This window comes from Anopheles funestus, chromosome 3RL, assembly GCF_943734845.2.
Source record: "Anopheles funestus chromosome 3RL, idAnoFuneDA-416_04, whole genome shotgun sequence".
In the NCBI taxonomy this organism is placed as follows: Eukaryota; Metazoa; Arthropoda; class Insecta; order Diptera; family Culicidae; genus Anopheles; species Anopheles funestus.
In genome coordinates, this window is record NC_064599.1 from 1064858 (window position 1) to 1084508 (window position 19651).

At 45.1% G+C, this 19651-nt stretch overlaps 3 protein-coding genes across 4 annotated transcripts in view; 2 read left to right on the forward strand and 1 right to left on the reverse strand.

Annotated features, from left to right (window-relative positions):
- The first annotated feature begins 123 nt into the window (after nt 1–123).
- LOC125769935 (unconventional prefoldin RPB5 interactor-like protein) lies at nt 124–2018 on the forward strand. The gene is made up of 2 exons (XM_049438991.1): nt 124–374; nt 449–2018. The coding sequence occupies exons 1-2, from the start codon at nt 324–326 to the stop codon at nt 1961–1963; spliced, it is 1566 nt and encodes a 521-aa protein (XP_049294948.1). The 5' UTR covers nt 124–323; the 3' UTR covers nt 1964–2018.
- Nucleotides 2019–2096: 78 nt separating this feature from the next.
- LOC125769934 (dolichyl-diphosphooligosaccharide--protein glycosyltransferase subunit 2) lies at nt 2097–4961 on the reverse strand. The gene is made up of 3 exons (XM_049438990.1): nt 4675–4961; nt 4287–4531; nt 2097–4216 (listed from the first exon to the last, which is right to left on the reverse strand). The coding sequence occupies exons 1-3, from the start codon at nt 4685–4687 to the stop codon at nt 2555–2557; spliced, it is 1920 nt and encodes a 639-aa protein (XP_049294947.1). The 5' UTR covers nt 4688–4961; the 3' UTR covers nt 2097–2554.
- Nucleotides 4962–5461: 500 nt separating this feature from the next.
- LOC125769929 (uncharacterized) overlaps nt 5462–19651 on the forward strand; it is a 41347-nt gene continuing 27157 nt past the window's right edge. Inside the window, exon 1 of one of the 2 annotated variants that reach the window (XM_049438982.1) lies at nt 5462–6329. In XM_049438982.1, coding sequence (XP_049294939.1) covers nt 6299–6329 — 31 coding nt within the window. In that variant the 5' untranslated portion in view covers nt 5462–6298. Of the gene's footprint in view, nt 6330–16096; nt 16283–19651 lie in introns of those variants that run through there. The other variant, XM_049438984.1, reaches the window with a different exon arrangement.

A 19651-nucleotide genomic window follows, 5' to 3' on the forward strand; every position in this document is an offset into this window, starting at 1 on the left:
GCCACGTTTCGCTATTTCAAATTGTTACTGAAATCAATATGTTTGTGCTTCTTACACAGTGGCGGGTCCAATGGTAAGCGGACTAAACTATATAATTAAAGCTAATTAAAACTATTTTCTCAATCTAAGCATTTCGCAAAGGGGGCTTACTTGCTTTCCCGTTTAGGGTCATCAGAAGTGTAAATCGGTCGCAATGGCAGCGGCCAATTTAAAATCACTTCGCCAGTGACATTGACAACTGTTCTCGAAATGTCAAAAAGGACGGAGTGTGTGTACATACTGTTGTTTTTAATTCCGGCAGTAACACGCCATTTGCCGCCTTTATGGAACCGATAAACGAACCGAAGCAATTGTACAATAGAACATATTCCGACGTAAGTATTATCTGAATCCTATGCTACAAACATCTAGCTTAAATGTTTCTTCGCATGGTGCATGTGTGCTTCAGGCGTTACGTACGAACGAGACGGAAACGGCCCGATGGACAGTCTACCGGCAAGAACATGTAGAGCTGAAAGAGAATCTACGAATGTATCAAAAAGCCCCCAAAGCGGACATAATGATCCCGATAGGAACGAAAGCATTCCTTCCTGGCCAGCTGTACCACACGGGTGAAGTTTTGGTCAGCCATGGTTGCGGTTATTTTTCCGATTGCTCCACGAATCAGGCACAATCGATCGCCGACCGGCGTATCCAGATGGCGGAGGAACTTCTGCAAAAGTACGAACGTGAGCGTTCGCTGTACAACGATAAGCTTGAAGTTCCACTGACAAGTGAAGCATTTGCTGGTGAAAATATTCAAGAAATTATTGAAGCTTATGATGAGGAGGCGGAAACCCGTTGGCGGCAAGAGCATCGTCGTCGTGTGCGAGAAAGTAAGCAACAGGAAGCAAAAGATCGAGCAGCGATAAAGGTCGCGTCGGAACAGAGGGACGACAGTGAGCTGTTTGCCAAGTTAGAGGAAATGGAATTGCTCGAAGAGTTGGAACACGAAATGGATCAGTTGGAACTTCCGTCCGGGGAGGATGATGACGACCAGCTGAGACGCCTGATGCGAGGTGAAATCCGGATGAATGAACGACCACGAATAGCGCACAAACAAACGGAATCTTCTACTGTACCTGAGTTTGCTATGCATACAAAAAGTGTTGCTAATGATAAATCGAAACCTGAAGAAGAACACCTGGAAGAACAAATGGACACAACGGACGATGAAGAGGATGAAAATGATGATGATGATGATGTTTCGGCCGAGTTTTCGGATCTTCTAAACGAAACAAAAAATTGTCCAAAAAAGGAAAAAATTAAAATTTTCCAGGCTAAACTTAAGGATGTCCGTCAAAGGCTATACCAGAATTCAATGGACATTGTGCAAAAGGTAGACCTGTATCAGCTGCACGATGAACTGGAGGAAGCGTTAGATTTTTTGCTTCCGTTGAAAGAGCCCGTCGACGTAGAGACGCAGCCCGTAGAGCAACCTGAGCTAAGCGGTATTGATAAAAGCAAAAAAGTGAAATTTGCCGAACAGGAGCAGATCAAACTCATTACCAGTAGACATCAAGACCACACGGACGAGGAAGAATTACACAATCCTTCAAAATCCACACTATTTCTTCCAATCGTACATTCGCCCGAGTATTACAGTTCGGATTCGAAAGAGGAGATTGTGTCCCCGGCTGATATATATCGGAAGTTTCTCGCGGAAGAAGAGTCCCTCAAACATTTGCAATTTTCGAATCTGAAACCAATCCTGAAAAATCGTAAAACAAACTATCCCAGTGCGGAACGTCCTACAAAACAACCAGCAAGCAAGAATACACTCACGACATCGATACCGGATTTGTTGGGGGAAGTCCTAGAACATACCAGCGTAGCCGTAGCAACCGAAGCTGACGTCAAACCGGTACAGCCGCAGCAACAGCAAAAGAGAAAAGTGAGTCGTTTTAAGCAGCAACGAAACTGAAATGAAGTAGGTAAGCATTGTTTCGATACACAGATTATACACAGATTTCTTCCGATTGCTATTGTTTTCTTCAGATGAGAAAATTGTTAAGTATTTGATGTCATCTGCGATGATTAATGGCTCAACGCGCTGCTTCAAATTTTTCCATCGTTTATTTCTCACACGGCAAACCGGCAATCTCTGTAAAGAGATCCTCAATATGATCCTCGTTTCGCCTGTGTTAGTTAAACCCTAGTTTGTTTGTTTGTTATTTCTCTTATTGCTCCTGACTTCTCGCGGTAATTCTTACAAAGTAAAGACAGATTTGTGCAAAACTGCACGCCAATTAAGCTCTGCATCGGGATGTAGTTCGATGCAGACAGTGTATTTAAAATTCGCATTCTTCCTAGTCTGGTCCCCCTACGTTGCGATCTTCGGCAGGGAAAGGGAATGATTTTTGGTTCTCCTACTCTGTTCTCTCCTGTGATTAGAGGTCGATTTTTTCCGTCATGCTAGTTTGCTTAGTGTTAAACCTTTGTTCGTTAGAGGACCGCCGTTCGACACTCACAAAGGAGAGGCATCTTCTCGAGGAGAGATCGCTGAGACTCCGTTTTACTTGTCGCTTCCACCACGTGCGATCTTACGCAACATTCGATTGCCACAGAAGAACGTGAACAGTGCCAGCGGAATCAGGTAACGAATCGTTTCGAACATGTTCAATCGAAGCCAGAAAATGCCAAACAGCACCAGAATGGCTCCCAAACCGAGATGGAATCCAAGCGCACCGAGGGATAGTGGGAAGTTTTTCACATTCACACCTAGTTTGGCCCACAGACCGAACAGGATTACAATGGGAGCGATGCAAAGTGCGGTGAACAAGTCGGACACAAAGCGGGGCGGACGTTTTTCCGGTGCGCGGAACTGGTGAACGATTTCTGGCAGTGATTTACGCGAGCTGGCAGCATCTGCCGTTGCGCTCTGTTGCTGTCCTTCGCTCACGGCAAACTTGAGCTCCAGATCGGCCAAATGCCACTGGAACGAGTTGGAGAGAAGCGCATCGCCTACGATCAAACGTACCTCGTAGAGCCCGCTCTTGTGGCCAAAGTCTGAAGCTCGCGCACCAACATCCATCTCGAATTTGTACGCTTTGCTCGAATCTGTTTCGGCGACGAAAATAATTTCCTGCCGACTGTCGCGATGGCGCAGCAGCACGAATGCCTGATGAACGGTGATCGGTTTGCCACTGGCATCATCAACGAGTGCCGTCTTCAGGACGACTTTCTGCTGCGAGTCAGCATTCAGAACGGTTGCCAGCTTGGAAGGGTGTGCAACCGAGTGACGTTTCACGCTCGAGGCCGCACTATCCGTATCTCCTACGCCGACCTCTAGCGAGCTTACACGAACCTTACCGAGCACGCTCACCTGCAATTGTTGGCGGTAGGACGGAGCAACTTCAATGTCCACACGATACAGCCCACGGGTAGGAGATGCCGATTTCAAGCTGTACGTGTATAGTGTCGGATCGTCTTTGCTAGGGACCAAATTCACCTTCGAAACAAGCGCTTCGCTGCTCGTCCGGGACACGATCGTTGTGGACAGTGCGGCCAGAGCGGGTGACAGGGCCTTGCCGAGCAGGTCACAAACGCGCACACTGAGCACGGGTGACTCTGGAAGCAGTTGACCATTGTCGGCCAAACGAATGCAGACCGGAGCGATAGCTTTTTGCGAAGCAAGCAGCTTCAACGCTTCCAGCAATACGCTTACACCTTTCGGCGTTTGGACGGAGGCACGCGACAGGAAATAGGTGGCAAATTTGACTGCCTGGTCAGCTGTAATCGGGGCTGGTTTGGAGAGACTTGTAGCTAGCTTGAATCCACCGTTTACGATAAGTGCCGTAATGCTTAGACCACCTTCAAACTGAAGCATTTTGCCATCGACTTCATCGGCCTGCACAAAGGCTTCCTCGATACGGTCGTATGCAAAGGTGCCCGCCGAGCCGAGATCGGCGGCCACAGTGAAAGCATGTCCCAAGGAGTTCAAGGAATCATCCTTCTTCAGCACCGTTTGCAGATTCTTACCGAGCGTGGTGCGTACTTTCTCATCCACGGTGAGGCCAGCCAGTTTGGCTGAGTGGAAGTTGTAGTAAATCTCCTGAGCAGTCGAAGCATCCTTCGTCAGTGCCGCCTTCACAGCAGACTCAACCTTCGTCGGAAGTGCCTCTTTACAGCCAAAATTCTTACGAGCACCGATGAGATAAAAGTTTTTCTCGAAATCCTACGACAAAAAGGACATTATCAATGTGAATAGATCACACTCTGGGATTATGGATATGGATGGTACATACATTTAGTTTCGATTCACCATGCAGCGTGAATAGACGCTTGCAGGTGCTGGTAACATCACCGGCCGGAAGAGCCACATTCGCGGACGCATAGTACAACGATTGAAGATCGTTCGATTTCAGTCCCTCGCTAAACACCTTCGCAAAACGTTCTTGGTCCTGTGCTGTAAGGTGGCTGGACACAGTGCGCTGGGTGGTCGCTGAAGCGGCATACCCCACTCCCAGTAGGGCAACCAGTGTAAGCAATCCTGCCAAAATAACACAGAAGGAACAGCGTAGTGGGATTAGAGTTTTATCGTAAACACACACGCACACGTACACGCCCGGTATATCTGCCTCTCCATGCAAGCCGGTTGCTAATCGTCTGTTGGCTAACCCTATTTCCACTTACCTAAGGGATTCATGATGCAGCTGGTGGCGATTCACGATCCGGAAGCTGCAACAGGACGTTTTTACGTACACGGAATTGCAGCCGATGTAGAAATGTAACGAATTTACCGATAGCCGATGTACCCGGACCACGTCAGACGAAAATCGGAGATTGTGTTGCTCTTGCTATTCTTCTTATTGTTGAAATGACAGCTTTCCGAGCGAAAACATGACAACACACCGATTTCGACGCAGCGAAGTTGGATTTGTGCAAACAGACACACATATGTTTATACCACGTGTGCGTAATTCTGGGAATAGGTTTGAGTTGAATTGATTTGAACGATGCTGTTGAAATCAAATTTTCGAAAAATAATCGGTTTCACACCCGAAACCAAATTTTTCAAATAATTTTCAAGAATTTTATCATTTTCAATCCTTCTTTTCTGCAGCATAATCCGTTCGTATATCAATTGTTAAAACTGAAATCCTAACATCGTTCCCTCTGGTTCTCTCCGCAAAAGTTATGTTAGAAAAATTAAACAGATATACATGGTAGAGAATCCGTGTTCAAACACGCTGAAGTATAAAGTGCTAAACCAATTTAATTCGTTTGTAACATCGTAAATACGGTTTTGTATTTAGTTTTCACACATTTTAAATCATGTAAGAAAATCATCGTATTACCCTCTAGGGTTTCCACTCACAACACTTACCGTTCGTGTTAATGTTCCGTCTCTTTCACGCTCGAAAGCGATATTGGTGGGCTAACTTCGGTTTATGCACGAAGCTGGCAAGACGCTTGAGCTGCTCTCTCACAAAAAAAGATGGCGCACTTACTTGTGGGACGGAGCCGTTTACGGACGACCCGTTCCGTGTGTGTCTAGCTCCACAAACGTTTAGAGCTGGAGCTAGGTATCAGTTATCCCCCCGCTGATCCCTTTTTTATATCGCTGTGTGCTGCGCTGTTTTTGGGAAATTATTCCGCGTGGAAAAAGGCAGTTCCGGCAAATAGTAAAGGGTGGGGAAAGGTGAATAGTAGTGCAGATAAACAATATAGTGGAGAATCACCTAGCGAAATCAACGTTCTTCTTGAGCAGTAGAGAGAAAAAAAAACAAAACAACGTGTATTCAACATATCGCGTAGTAGGCAGTGCGTGAGAGCGAAAGAGCGAGATAGGGGGTGTACAATGTGTGTGCGTATGAGCAGTCCGGTGTTTGAATATGCGAGTATTTTTTGCGGGTAGTTTGTGATAACTACAGCCGGAAGTGATTCGCTTCAGCGCGACCGTGCCAAATATTCAAGAAAAGAATGTGCTGAAGTCGCAGTTGTTTCTCAAGTGCTTTAGTTGAGTTTTTGGAAAATAAGAAAAGTACGGAAAATACGAGATATACTCGCGCCCAAATCTCAAGTTCCTACGGTGTGCAAAGTTCGTCCGTGCCAAGTGAGAAGCAAAAGTGCGTCCGCGTTGGTTTCGCTTTCCGATGTGTTGCAAGTGCAAACGAAGCTGCATGTAAAAAAGCGTGTGTTGTCAACGGGTTGATTTTGGTCTGTTGTACGGGCAAGGCAAGAAGTGCATGTGCATCGAACGAACAAGTGCAACGGTGGGGAGGACACGGTGCAAACAGACGCTGCTATCATCACCATGGGCCGCAAGAAAGGATCGGGCAAAGCAAGTAGGTATCAATCGGGGAATTCCCGTGCTCGTGAAAAGCACATTCCCCGTGTTATTGACATGCTGGTGAACAGCTGCTTGTTTGGACAGTCTTATCCTTTTGTGGGATTGATGAAAAAAGTGGGTAGATTAATGCTGGTCGCATTACACCTGTTTATTGTAACATATTGCATTGGCCCTAATGCAGTTCACATGTTGAGTGGGACACAGGTACATTAGCAAAGGACATCATTAACAGGTACTCGGGGTATATTTGCAGTTTAACATATCTCCCATTACCTGCTGAAAGTACGCTTTTTCTCTCCTACATAAATGCACAGTCCTGTTACGGAGTACAAAAATCCACCTCCAACGCGTCAGGTATACAACGAAGGGGAGAATCCTTGGCCAAGCGCCACTTTCGACCTGACACACTTGATCTTCGGTTTCGGACTCTCATGCTAATGGAAAGATTGGATGGAAAATTCCACCATCTATGTAGCAGCATCAAGAGGAACAGTATAGAAACCAACACATCCAGAAACTTGACGCTTATAAAAGAAAAACAAAGTTAGTTTACTGATAAGAGTTGTCGAATCAAAAACATCGACTGACTAGCATAAGGGATGGCATACTGCTCCGCGATTGCTGCTCAGCCAATAACTCAAGCCACAACTGGTGGTTGACTGTTCAAATTTTCAATTGTGACTCGGCGAGGAATAAACATTCCAATCAGGTGACCATCGTCTTTTTTCTGCACCTACTTGGATCGTTTCGTAGTTTAAAATACAGTCTGTGGTGGTCGATTTGTCGCCCATTCTACTGAAAGAGAAAGAGAGAGAGAACGTACAAAACCGATGGACTCCGTACCTATAGTTTCACGGGGAAATCCTCCGAAAGTAGTGCGAGGGTGGTTGAAGAAAATTCGTACATTTACAAATCTATTTTCGCGGACTTACCGAGTGACCCATCGGATTTCCACTGCGAGCTAAAGCAAAAACGAGATATACCCCTCGACAGTTGGGCGGAAATGGAACCCGCGTGGAGTCATCCCCCTCTTGAAATGTCCCGTCTGTTTTTCCATGGTTAGGCGAAGAAGGAACTGTTTGTCCCAACCGATGTTGTCGTCGTAAGGGAGTTAGGGAGGGGAGGGGGTAGTGTTGCGACGACTGAAATGGCTTTGGAATGTACGATATACGAGTGGGAGTGAAGGGCATCGGTTTGTACCACCCTCCACCCACCGCCATCGATACCTAAAGTGGGAGGAAAATCGAACCCATGCTTCGACCATAAGCAGCGCTTTTATTAGATGTCTATTTAAAGAAAATTTGCCCAAAACGAAGCTCGAAGTGTACGGCAGCGAAAGGAAAGGACATGCGGAAAAGCGTACAAACACACACACACACATACATGGACGGTGTATGCAACCGAACGCCGTCCGAAAACCAACGACCTCAACGTGATTCTTTTGCTGAGGAATGTTTGCAAAGACGACGGTACGTTCGAATGTTTGTGTGTGTGTGTATCTGTATGTCGTTGTATGCATTTGCAGGTGCATGTGGATTGCACTGATCAGTAGAAAAATACCCCTTAAAAACGGTATCATTTTGTTAAAACAATTTAAACCAGCGAGACACCCAGGTTTTTGGTGTTCTTACAGGAGATAATGTCCTTTCGATCAGGAGTCAAGATCAGGAAAAACTGTGCACTCTCAGAACAGAGTATGCCTTTGACTATTGCAGTCTTTCGCGTAGGCAAATAAGTTCCCGATCGTAAAAAAGGACATTCTTCGTCCTTCGGAAAGGGGTGGAAACATATTAGGCGCCGGGGGTAGAAGAAGCAAGCCCAAAGCGGAAACAAGAATAACTGGGGAATCCCTGCTGCTTTCAAGTGGAATTTCGACTTTCCCGGGGGTTAAAAGCTTCTACCTACAACGTCCATCTCTCTCTCGGTGTCGTTTGCTTTGCGTCTCGCAGGCGTTTTTGTGCGTTGGCGCCAAATATCATGTGTCGAAAAAAAAGGAACACCCCCGTTCGGAGTTTTCTCAGCCTCACGTCCCGGTAGGCTGCGCGAGATCGATTCTAAACAAGGATGCGTGACGAAGTGCCTGCATATGTGTGTGCCGGGTTGCTTGGGTTCGGTTTCAGCGAAGAAGGACATACCGTAGGCGACGACGCAACGGGAGGTTTGACATGAAGTGAGTCGTGACAAGCGTGAAGGAAGGTTTCGTAGGGGCTTTCGTTCGCAAGGAAACACCCAGGCCCAGACATTTCGGGGTCCTTTGGTTGGCATGTTTTGGAATTGTGATACTCAGCACGGATCCAGCAGTAGAGTTTTTGGTAAAAGCCCGAAGGTTAAGCTCGAATTTTGTTTAGAAATTGTCATCAAAGTTATAGAACAATTCTCGAAGCAAATTGGAAGAGACAGAGCAAGAGTTCCTGCTGCATCTCACCAAGTTTTATAACTTCAAGGGTTAAAACTCATCCTAGTGATGTAGATGAATCCTCTTGAAAAAGGGCGACGAAAAGCGCTTCTCATGCTTTTTGGTAAACTTTTTGCGCTCGTTTTTTTTGTTGTTGTCCGTTTTAATGGTGTTGAATATTGTATTTCCATACAACGCCTTTTTCCGTGGTACGTTCAAAACTTTTGCTTACCCCTGGCGAGAATCCAACCTAAACCTGTGATCCTGTCCTGCCGTTTCAACATTGCCTGCATCGCCACCGTATCCTCATCACCTCATTAGCAAACATCCGCAACAATAAAAAAAGGAAGCAACAAGAGGGAGCTCTGAGACGGCGTCGTCGTCGTCGAGCCCTTGCCATTTTGCCGGGTATGCCGTTATTTTCATAGTATGGGAATCCCCCTTACGTAATGCCGCGGGGAAAGAGTGAAGCGTCATAACATCACACAGCATACGCGCGCGCACACACAGATACACACACAGCTATACCATCCATCCGAGTACTAGATGTCTGGTCCGGGGGAAGCCGTTGTTGTCGGCGCTATGCCGAAGGGATGTGAGCGTGTGAGCAAGTGAATCGGAAAACTGTACTGTGTTCACTTGCTCCGTTGTTTATGGTCGATTTTACAAGCGTAGCAGGGTGAGAAACCCTTCCTACAAGGGGGAAGCTCTCTGCCTACAGTTTGCTTTGCCTCTGTTAAGTATGCTGGCATGTTTTCCCTTTTGTGTATGCGTGCTTACACACGTGTGCGTGTGTGTGTGTGTGGGTATCTGCCGGAAAGAAGCCAAAGAAAGTGTCGTACGGTGGGAAAAAAGGACACAAACCTTTGCCTTTTTCCGCGCCTGTCTTGCCGGGTCAGTTACGTTGCAACAATGGGGTTTGCTGCTGCTGCTGCTGCGTGTACACGTGGGGGTGTATGAGTGCTGTCCTTAGGCTTGGCATTACATTCTCTCCGATCCGTCTCTCTGTTTCTCTTGCACTGTACATGTTCTCGTTGGCATTGCCTGCTTCGATTCTATCTACAGTGGCGTACAGCGCGCATACATGCCGTTGTCTTCGCGACGAGTTTTCAATGCGTTTGCGTTCGTTTGCACTCTTCCTACCGCCTGTTTCTCCACCCACTCGCGCCCTTTCGTCTCTTCCACCACCCTCATCCTCGTCCACGTTCCGTCGGTATGCCTATTCTCGCGGACGTGCTCGAGCCTCGGACAAAAATAAATCATGACACCAGGGCGACTCAACGGCGGCCAAACCATGCGGCGAACCGAACCGAACGACGAAGACGTTAACGTTTTGCGATTACGGGGAGCTCTATCTACAACACTGACACACACACACACTCCACTAAGAGGCCTCGAGGAAGGGTGAGGAAGAAGAGGGGAAGGATGTTGGGGGGAATATGATGAGCAACAGGGTGGTGTACGGAGAATGTTACCAGCAATGGAGTGGATTCCCTTCGTTTACTTGTGCATCCTATCTATGGCCGAGGGGCTTCAAGGTACTGCTTCCGAAAAATGTCTTTTTTTGTTTCGTGCCAGAAGTTCCGGGTCCGAAATTTGGGTGGTTTTTGGACATCTGTACAAGAAAGAGCAGTAGTAGAATATTTTTACTATTTTCATTGCTTTATAAAAATATTCCAATGATTACAGTTAATTTTCTTTTTGGAGAATATAGAAATGTATGCTTCACTATAAATTGTAGCTGAATCTTAAAATGGGTGTGGCACTCTAATGGCGATGAGATAGAAAAGTCCAAAAAGTTAGTGCCTGATAGCTATTACAATGACAAAATGAATAACAAAAATTATATTTTAAAGTCTTAGTTTGATACTGCAACTTATATGTAAGTGTCTCAAATCAAATTATCCAAACGTGTCTTAGGCAGACTTCCATAAAGTGAAACAAATATCCATTTGCTCCGGGAACTTCAACGGAGTATTTTATACTTCCAAAAGCTGTGCATACTAATAAGTATAAGAGGAGAGAATTGCACAACAACAAAAATCCTTGAAATACTTCACCATCTTCTGTTGGGGCTCGTTTTGATCACGTTTTGTGTTTTCTATGCGAGCACTAACTGGGTTCATCCTCAATACTCAAAGCAAGGGCAGCGTGTGTGAGTAGATTTGCGGGAAGACTTGTGTTTTTAAAAATTAAGCTCAACTCCCACAGCCCTACCATGAACAGTGCTGCCTGAGCCTCTGAGCACAGACAAGAGAAATCCCTTTTCTAGTGTGGAAGGGCCCGTCGGTGGGAAAGCGAGAAGCGTCATCGAAAGAAAACATCATTGGAGGCTTTTCTCTGTAGTCGATGGTGGGATTTTCCATCGTTAAACGATGCTGCGTTTGGCGGGTTCTTTTGCTCGTTTCCCTTTCCGTTGTTGCTTTCGATGGCGTCAGCGATTGCGCAAAGGTGGCCCCAAACCCAGCAAACTTTCGGCGCTTTTGGCGGGTTAGTGGAATCCTGGCCGTTCGTAGAAGGACGCACAGGACAGAAGCAACAACCGGCTGCGTACCTTGGAGCGATTCCGGATCCAGAATACGACGATGATGATGATGTTTCTTTGTGTGTTTATCCACCGCGTGCAAAACCATTTTCCGGTGAGGGTGAGCAAAAGGAAATCTCGAATATGTTGCAAGAGGTTCTTTCGGAACTCATTACAGGGAAAGGCAGAAAGAAAGAAAAAATTGAGAAGAAAAGAGCATGCTAGAGAAAAAGAGAAAAGCCTGTGGAACTTGGCTTGTATATATCCACCTTTTATTTGGCTCGTAAGAAAACACGTTTGGTCGAAAAGGAAGGGAAATCTTGGAAATTCTTCTCGACGTTGTAACACTGTATAACCAGCGGAGATGTTCTGAACGTAAAGTGAACTTTGCATCAAAATGCCCAATACTCCATCATCTTGTGTACTCACCATTCGGAAACGATAAATTTGTGGAAGACGCCCTCTTTACTTCCAACATTTTTCGTCGTCTTGACCCATTTCGTACGGAACATATTATCCCCACTTCCGGTTACTGGCGGGATGAAAGATGTACTCAATCCATAAGGTCAATTATGTATGTCACATCTGTGAATGCATACTGAGCAAAACTATTGTGTGACCGTGATAGAATCCTTGAGATCCTTAAGAAACAGATGTGGAATATTGCTTGATTTCGTTCAATGAAACGATAGATGAAGAATTGCAGATATTGTCCATTTTTAATCTATGGTCTACTTGAGTTATTTAAGAAACAGTTGGATCCCAGTCTCTAACCCATCAAATATTCCGGAATAGTCTTGCGATACAGTTATTTATCCATATTTGATTATACTCAATTGTACTTGTAACGCGTAACTTGTAGACGCTTGCAATTACGCTTGGTTTTACAGAGATATCGAAGAGGATGTTATTGGACACAGTGAAAGTACACCGGAGATTAATAGTATTCATTTCTCATCGTATTCCCTTAACGCTCCCGAACCGGAAAAGGAGATGCTGCCATGGGACAACACATGGGAGATGCTGCCATGGGAAGAAGGCAACCATAAAGTCGAATGAATCGAAAGTTTGCATTTTGTTTGAAGCTCCCCCGGTTGATTAGATCATAATTATACTCAAATAAATCACTAGAGCGAACGAAGTGTCCAAGAGTGTCTATTGGTTCCGCCACTATTGGACGAGTACTTGCCCTTCTTCTCCTCTGTAATTCTTTCTTGGTCAGACGTTAAAAGACCTTTAGGTAATAGCTTGTTTGATGATATCCCCATGTCCAGATAAATCCTTGATAGTAAATTACCGATGATAGTAATAAGTAATACGACTTGTCGACGAAATCGTCATCGTCGTATGTTAACTTCAGACTTAATCCTTTAAGGTCTGAGGTAATGCCAGTTAGAGATCAATAATATTAATGTACATATCAATGTACTGCCTGAATATCGTAGCTTTTTGGTATTAAGTACTTTCTTCACAAAACATTTTAAATAGTCGATCCAACAAACACGCTGACAAACACAGCTGGACGATCGGATCGAACCCGGCATAAAAAAATATGCTGTAAAAAGTGCAATCATGAGACACGCAACCACCCTAACGTCGTAACGTCATAACTTCATTTAACATAACGTCATTTAATGAATCATTTGAAAACAAAACACAAAACTCCCTTTCGGAAAGGTAAAAGACCGTCCCGCGTGTGATGATGAATCATATTTATTTATTTATTTATTCTCCAATACTATGTGTCATGGTCGATGGGCTGGTGAAAAGACTCGCGGGCAGAAACCGGTGGCAGTGAGCATGTATTTTACTGGTCTTCTTGAACGCTACTTTCCGGACTGCCACACGAGCTGGGCAATGGGTGGCAGATGGGAACAGGTGAAACGGTTCAAACCGACCGGAAGCAGGCAAACCGTCCACTGTAGCAACCGGTTCCGTTTTTTGTTTCCTTCTTGCTTGAGCAGAGCGATCACTTTGGGAAGATGACTTCAGATACGCTATGACTCAGTCGATTCCTTCACTCTACGGCTCGCACGAGTTTATTGTTTGGGGTTTCTTATTTTTGTGTGATATTGAAATGAGTTTTAAAATTCCTTTAGCTTTTTTTTGTACAAACACTCGATGTCTAATGGCCGGAGGTTACTTTATCAAATTATTTATCCCGCTTCTAATGCTTACCTTCCATACTCGGATTTGTTCTACCAGCAGCACATTCGCCCTTATTATCATCATTATTATTATCACCATTATCCTTCCTTTCCGTGTGCGGCATACATCTTCAAGATCACGCTTTTTCTCACCTTGCTCAATCGATCTGCCTATCTGTGTCTCTCTTTTGTTCGGCCATTCTGGACCAGATAGATGCTGTTTGGGAGGTGTACCGGTGAGTGTGCGCATTTTCGCATTATTGTAAAGTCGGCTTAGGGGGGAGGGAGAATTTGAAACATGTTGCGTTGGGTTGGGTTGGTTGGGTTGCTGCTGTTGCTGCTGGTGTGTTGCGTGAAATCGACGGACCCCGTTTCGCTGTCCTTCACCCCCTTCACGCAGAAAGGGGGGTGCTCTCTTACACCGGTCGTTTAACATAAAACCGGTCGAGTGTTGATGCGTGACTGCGTGCGCGTGTGTGTATGGGTGTAGTTCGTTCGTTCGTTGGTTGGGGGTTTCCTTTTTCTTATTCCACGCACCAACCTAAGGGAGTTTCCTCGTGACGCGCGACGACATTCATTCCATCTTGGCGTGTGAGACAGTGCATATGTGATGTTCTCTCTCTCTCTCTCTTTCTCTCTCTCTCTCTCTCTCTCTCTCTCTCTTTTCCACTTTCACGAGCTTGGCGACTGGATGGCGGCTTGATACTTCAACGTCATTTCTTCGCACGATCTCGCGCGCGCCCGCGATCATTTGCGTGAGATCGTACACCGTTTATCTGGTCTGTTTTTCGCTCTCAGAACGGTCCGATCTCCGCTCCCTTTCGCTCTTGGTGGGTTGCCGTCTCACACCACAGCATCATCACAGCGAGATCGTTCTGCTTCATACCGATCGGCAAGAAATCGGCGTTCTTTACGGGCCAGAATCGGGGGATGACCTTTTCCTCCGTCGTTGTTTTTGTTGGGTGATGTGCTGTGGGTCCAGGTTTTCCACATTTCATACTTTTCTCTCTCTCTCTCTCCCTTCCCCCTTTTGTCGCTTGTATGTTCCAATAGATGATGCTTTGTATGTTTGCTTTTAAATCGTTCCCCGTTCGTACTACTAACGCTAGTGTACACGTGTTTCATAATTTCTTAACCGTTCTTCAATGCTGGGGGATGCCGACGCTTTTCATCGGCCCAGCATCCACTTTGTGAAACAATTTCGGTTGGAAATCATGAAGCGCGTCCCGGTGATGGTGCCGGTTCGCTTCTTGTTTCGTGCCGGAGAGTTGTTCCTCTTCATATTGTGTGTGTGTGTGTGTGAGTTTGTTGTGTCTGCTTTGGTTTCGACACGGCTTCGTTTTTTCGTTGCTCGCCACCATGTCGCCAAAGAATCTCCCGCCTACCGCCACACGCGGGGGCTTTTCCACGCGTATCCCCCAAAAATGGGCCTGCAAAACGCCATTTGGTAGAAGGTTTGTGGTGTTTGGAAATCGGGAACGATAGCTATATCAAATGTTCTGTGTTACAATAGACGTGTGCGTATGTGTGTACGTAAAGTTTCCAAACTTGCAAACCCCTCCAAACATTTTGATGAAGAAGAGAAGATGTGTATTGTTTTTTATCGCACGCTTGAAATTGAAACTAATTTGTGATAATGATTTCTCACTGGTGTAACAAGTAGAAAGACGTCTCCATTTTCTCTCTATTCTATTATGGTTCGTTACTTAAGAATTTTTTTTGGTACTTCATCAACCTGCTTATCGAACGAACAACTTTAGTGGTGAATAATAGCGCCTAGATAACTTGTTTTTATTCTTTCCTACCGAAAAAATGCTGGAATTAGTATAAAATCTTGGGTTCATAATCAGTGGTTTTATTAGTCTCTTCAGTTGTCTATTGGAATGTTTTAAGAGTTAAACTGTTTTACTCTTTTCTTAATGCTCTTATTAAAATGACGCACTTGCTTCATGCAAATGTCATTTGCGAGGAGGATGAACTTCATTTTTGCGGTATTACTCGGTTCGAAGAAATGATCTTAACCTCGGAAGACATTTTTAGAGTTATTAGTTTCTTTCCTGGTATTTCATTAAGGAATCATACACATCCCAAGCAACAGATATTAAAGCATCATGCGGCAAACGAGAATTTGCAACAACAAAAAACACACCCCTAGAGCTAGGGAAGCAGCGAAAGAGAGAGAGAGAGTTTTGTTGGGGAATGACGTAGAGAGTTGAACCTGTTGATACTATGTCGAGAGAAGAATGCGTTCGATGTTGCTGCTGCTGCTCTGTACATTCTTTTCTACCCCTTTGGAGCAAAACCCCCCACCCCAAGTCGCGGGATGGGGAGTCGCTCGGGTTCGTATCAAAAGCTGTGTAAGCAATTGCGGAAGCCGTCCACGAACCGATATACATTATGCATATACGTACGAATGTACCGATTGTTTTTTTGTTGTTGTTGCTTCCGTTCCTTCATTTACGCCACAACGGAATGGTCTCACGATGACGATGATGATGATACGGCGATGTGAGAAAAGACATGCTCTTTATACAGTGTTCCTAATGTCTTTCATTTCGAAATACATCGAAACTGCTATATTAAAACCACCATAGTGCCACCATAGTTCTATTGATTTGAGTCGATTAGATGAACTAAGGGACGACAGAACTTTGAGATCTCTTCAATGTTTTTTTTTATTGAAGAATGAGCTGCAGGGTTGTCCAATAGAGGAAAGCTTGGAAGCCGCGCAACAGAAGCCCCGACGGTGGGTGAAGAGATAAAGTTTATCATCATCCCTTATATCTCAAGGTGGTGCTGGTGGATTGTGACGGTGACAGTGACAGTGAAAAAGTGTGCCCACCAACTCCAAAGCAGCCCGTGTCTGCGGTCGCACAGTATTGGTGAGTCAGTGTGCTGTTTACCGGGGGACTAATAATAAGACATGCGCTGCTACCCGCAAGATATTGCCTGCTTACATCAGATGTCCGGAGATGATGATACGGTGATGTACGTTAGACGATGATTTGCCATTTTCTGTATCCGTGTCTATGTGTTCCCGGGCCCATTGGTGTTGTCATTCCTCGTTGGAGACATATGGATTACCTCAATATTCTCTTGGGCATAGCGTTGATAATATTGTGGTTGACAATGTGTGACACACGGTTCCCTACCACCAAATAGGACTTTTGATTGATTAATGAATGAAGTTTGGATGGAAAACAAATTCCTAATTCGTTTTTTTGTATTCATGACGGAGTCCGCTTTACATTTTATTGGTTCAGTTACTTGTATCTCGAAAACCCAGCCAACAACCCTTCACAGTTCAAGGTCAATGAAGGGAATGAAGAGAATTAAGGAACTGTTTTTAAATCCAGGAAGTATTTTGCTCAAGGACATTACAGTTTAATAACAAACAAAATCCAAAAGGGCACTTTATTAAAAGGATTGACGCTTCATTGGCTTTACAGGTTCAGTATTTTTCAAAATCCCCATACATCAACTACCAATAATGGAGCCCTTTTTTGCGCTCTGTTCGTTTCGGTTGTTTTGGTTGTGCTTTCGCGTCTCGCCACACCTGTCTTACAACAACAAAAAAACATTCGGGTATTTTCTACTCCAAAAACCAAACAACTGGAAGAGAGGGACTCACATTGGAGGGAGAAGCAATTCGAAACGAGATACCAAATAATCGGCCCACCACCATTTCCGTTTGGGTCGTTTCTTCCCTTGGTTCCTCCTTATCTTGTTGGATCGGTGAAGGTGTGTTGTTTGGTTCTCTGGTTGGTGTGGACGAACATCCCCAGTCGTCGACGATCGTCAGTCGCCAGCAGGGAAAACCAGTTTGGTGGGTTCTGTTAAAGCTCTATGTTGTTGGCTTTATTTTTTTTATTTCTTCCATTTTTTGTTGCTGCTGTTGTTGCTTTCGGACAACAACTCGACCGCGTACGATCACGTCCCCACGCGTGCCTTCGCCTCGCTACCCCGTCTCGTCTTTCGACCAGTTCGTTGTGTTACGCCGACACCGCCAACGAGACGCCGGACTCGAATGCCGGTTTATTCATGGCCCAGGGTTGCCCCTGCCGGGTGAAGACAGCAGCAAAAAAAAAATGCCTCTACAAACCGTCCGCGATAAGCCCAATGGATGGCGTGGCGATGATGACGGAGGAACCGATCTTTGAAGGTCTCATGACGCATTCGGGAGACACTTTTCACCGGTGGTATTCGTTTCCGTTTGTTTTGAACGTCTCTTTGGTGTGCTGTGGATTCGTTTTCCCCGTTCCTCAGCCATGCTTTCCCCGTTCAGTCTGATTCATGCGATTGCCCACGATGACGGCGGGTGCAGATGGCAATGTGTGTGTTTATTTTTTGTTGTATTATTTCTATCTTCATTTCGTATGGCCAGCTGTTGTTGCTGGTGATGTTGGGTAGTTTATTGAGAGGTGACCCACGCGATCAACGATCGCTATCCAGTCCTCATACATCTCCAATATCCGTATACGTCTCACCGATCTATGGGGAAGCTCCGTACGGAAGCTTGGAACGATTAAAATATCTTTCCAGTTTTTACCAAAGTTTCCGTCGAAGTATCTTGTAGTGAAAGAGTGGCTGTGAATTCTTCTCATGTGTCTTTTCTGTATCGCTTGATTTGAGAATTCTTCCTCCTAATGGATTACAAACGTACACAGAAAAGAAAAACTTATGAAAAACTGTTGGAAATCTACTATACAAGAAGCTATGGAAAAGTGAGAGTTTATCCGAGGAAATTTTTAAGGAAGTTGAAGAAAAAAAACTGTTTGAATCTCCTTTGTAATACTGTTGATTATCCTTTCTTTAGGTGTAGACTCATAATAGGACCACTTGATGAATTCGCTCCAGATTTCCCATCACTACAACGAAGTTGGTTAATGTCAACTTAATTTAGTTTACAACCAGTTCTTTCAATTTGATACCCTTTCACTGATGTGTAACGGTATTCTCCTTGTCAATATTACATCGATCAGCACGAGAAAACTTGTTTTAACCACCAACAACCCCGTTCAAGAATATGGAAGCGTATTAATGTGTCACAAACCCGAAAATTACACAAAATTCGAAAATTCTCACGATCGTTGGATTTATGGATCGTTGCATTCTTCTTTTGTGGTTATTTGTACCATTATGTACCTTTTTTATTTCTCTTTTCTGATCTACCGATCCTTGCCGTACATCAAACAAAATGTATAACAAAAAAGCAAAGCATAATATGCACTTGTTCTAATGCAGTTCTCCTTCCCAGGGTTCGATTTCGTCCCATTCGAAAATCTGTCCGCATGAACATACCCTTTCCATTTTCTTTTCTCTTTTATTCATACCTTCCATTAAATTTCTGTTGTACCTTCCCACAAGCGTAGAGCTCCTGCGTAACGTTATCCAAAGAGTTTAAAATTTGTTTTCCTCCTTTTTTGGTGGAAGTGCACGGTTGGTGCAAACCAATATGACGACAAACAGCATCGGAGTGACTAAAACCTGGACAGCAAAGGCTCGATTCGATGAAACGTGAACGAAAAAGGACACTGATGGATGGACCAAAACCGTTCACATACATGGGGGTTGAATGTTTGGGGAGGGGGTGGGGTGATACCACCGTATGGACGAAACAGGTTCGGAAAAAGGAACACCACAAGGTTTCTGCTCGCAGCAGAACCAGCGACCTCTCGAGAGAATAGTGCGAAAATGGAATAAAAAGAAATTAAAGCGAAACACCCCGACAGTGCATTCACAAACAAGAACTTGTCGGTTCTCGGTGAGTTTACCCGGGAAAAAGACACGATCCGGCGGTCCACGTCCCATAATGGGACGAGATTTTGGGTTGAGGAAAATCACGCAAAAAACAAGGAGGTGTCCCAAGAGCAGCAGTACCTTTTCGGTCTTGATTCTCGTTGCAGGTCCACCGAGGGCCATTTAACTTGTGCGTCGTCGAACCCTTTGACTCACGCGGGATCAACATATTGCGTGCGGCTTTTGTACCTTTGAAGATGGTTTCGATGTTGTGTTGTGTGTGGAGTTGTGCGTTGGTGAGTGTGGAACTGTGCTCACTTTCGGGGTTGTCTCTCTATTTCTCTCTACCTTCCTTTTTATTCTCAACCACCAACAAACACGATACCATGGTCATCGATACGCATTTGCTGTGTGTTGCTTTGGCGCCAACCTGCCGTGCCAGCCCGGTTCGTGCACGGTAACCAGACGGAGTCCATCCGGAGGAGACCCCGGGGCCGTTTTTTGAGTGCGTA

Bases quoted from the DNA above. Each gene is read 5' to 3' on its own strand.
- LOC125769935 (XM_049438991.1), top strand. From the start codon at position 324: ATGGAACCGATAAACGAACCGAAGCAATTGTACAATAGAACATATTCC. The intron at 375-448 runs GTAAGTATTATC...TGTGTGCTTCAG, and splicing joins ACAATAGAACATATTCCGAC to GCGTTACGTACGAACGAGAC.
- LOC125769934 (XM_049438990.1), bottom strand. The intron at 4,217-4,286 runs GTATGTACCATC...TTTTTGTCGTAG, and splicing joins ATGGTGAATCGAAACTAAAT to GATTTCGAGAAAAACTTTTA.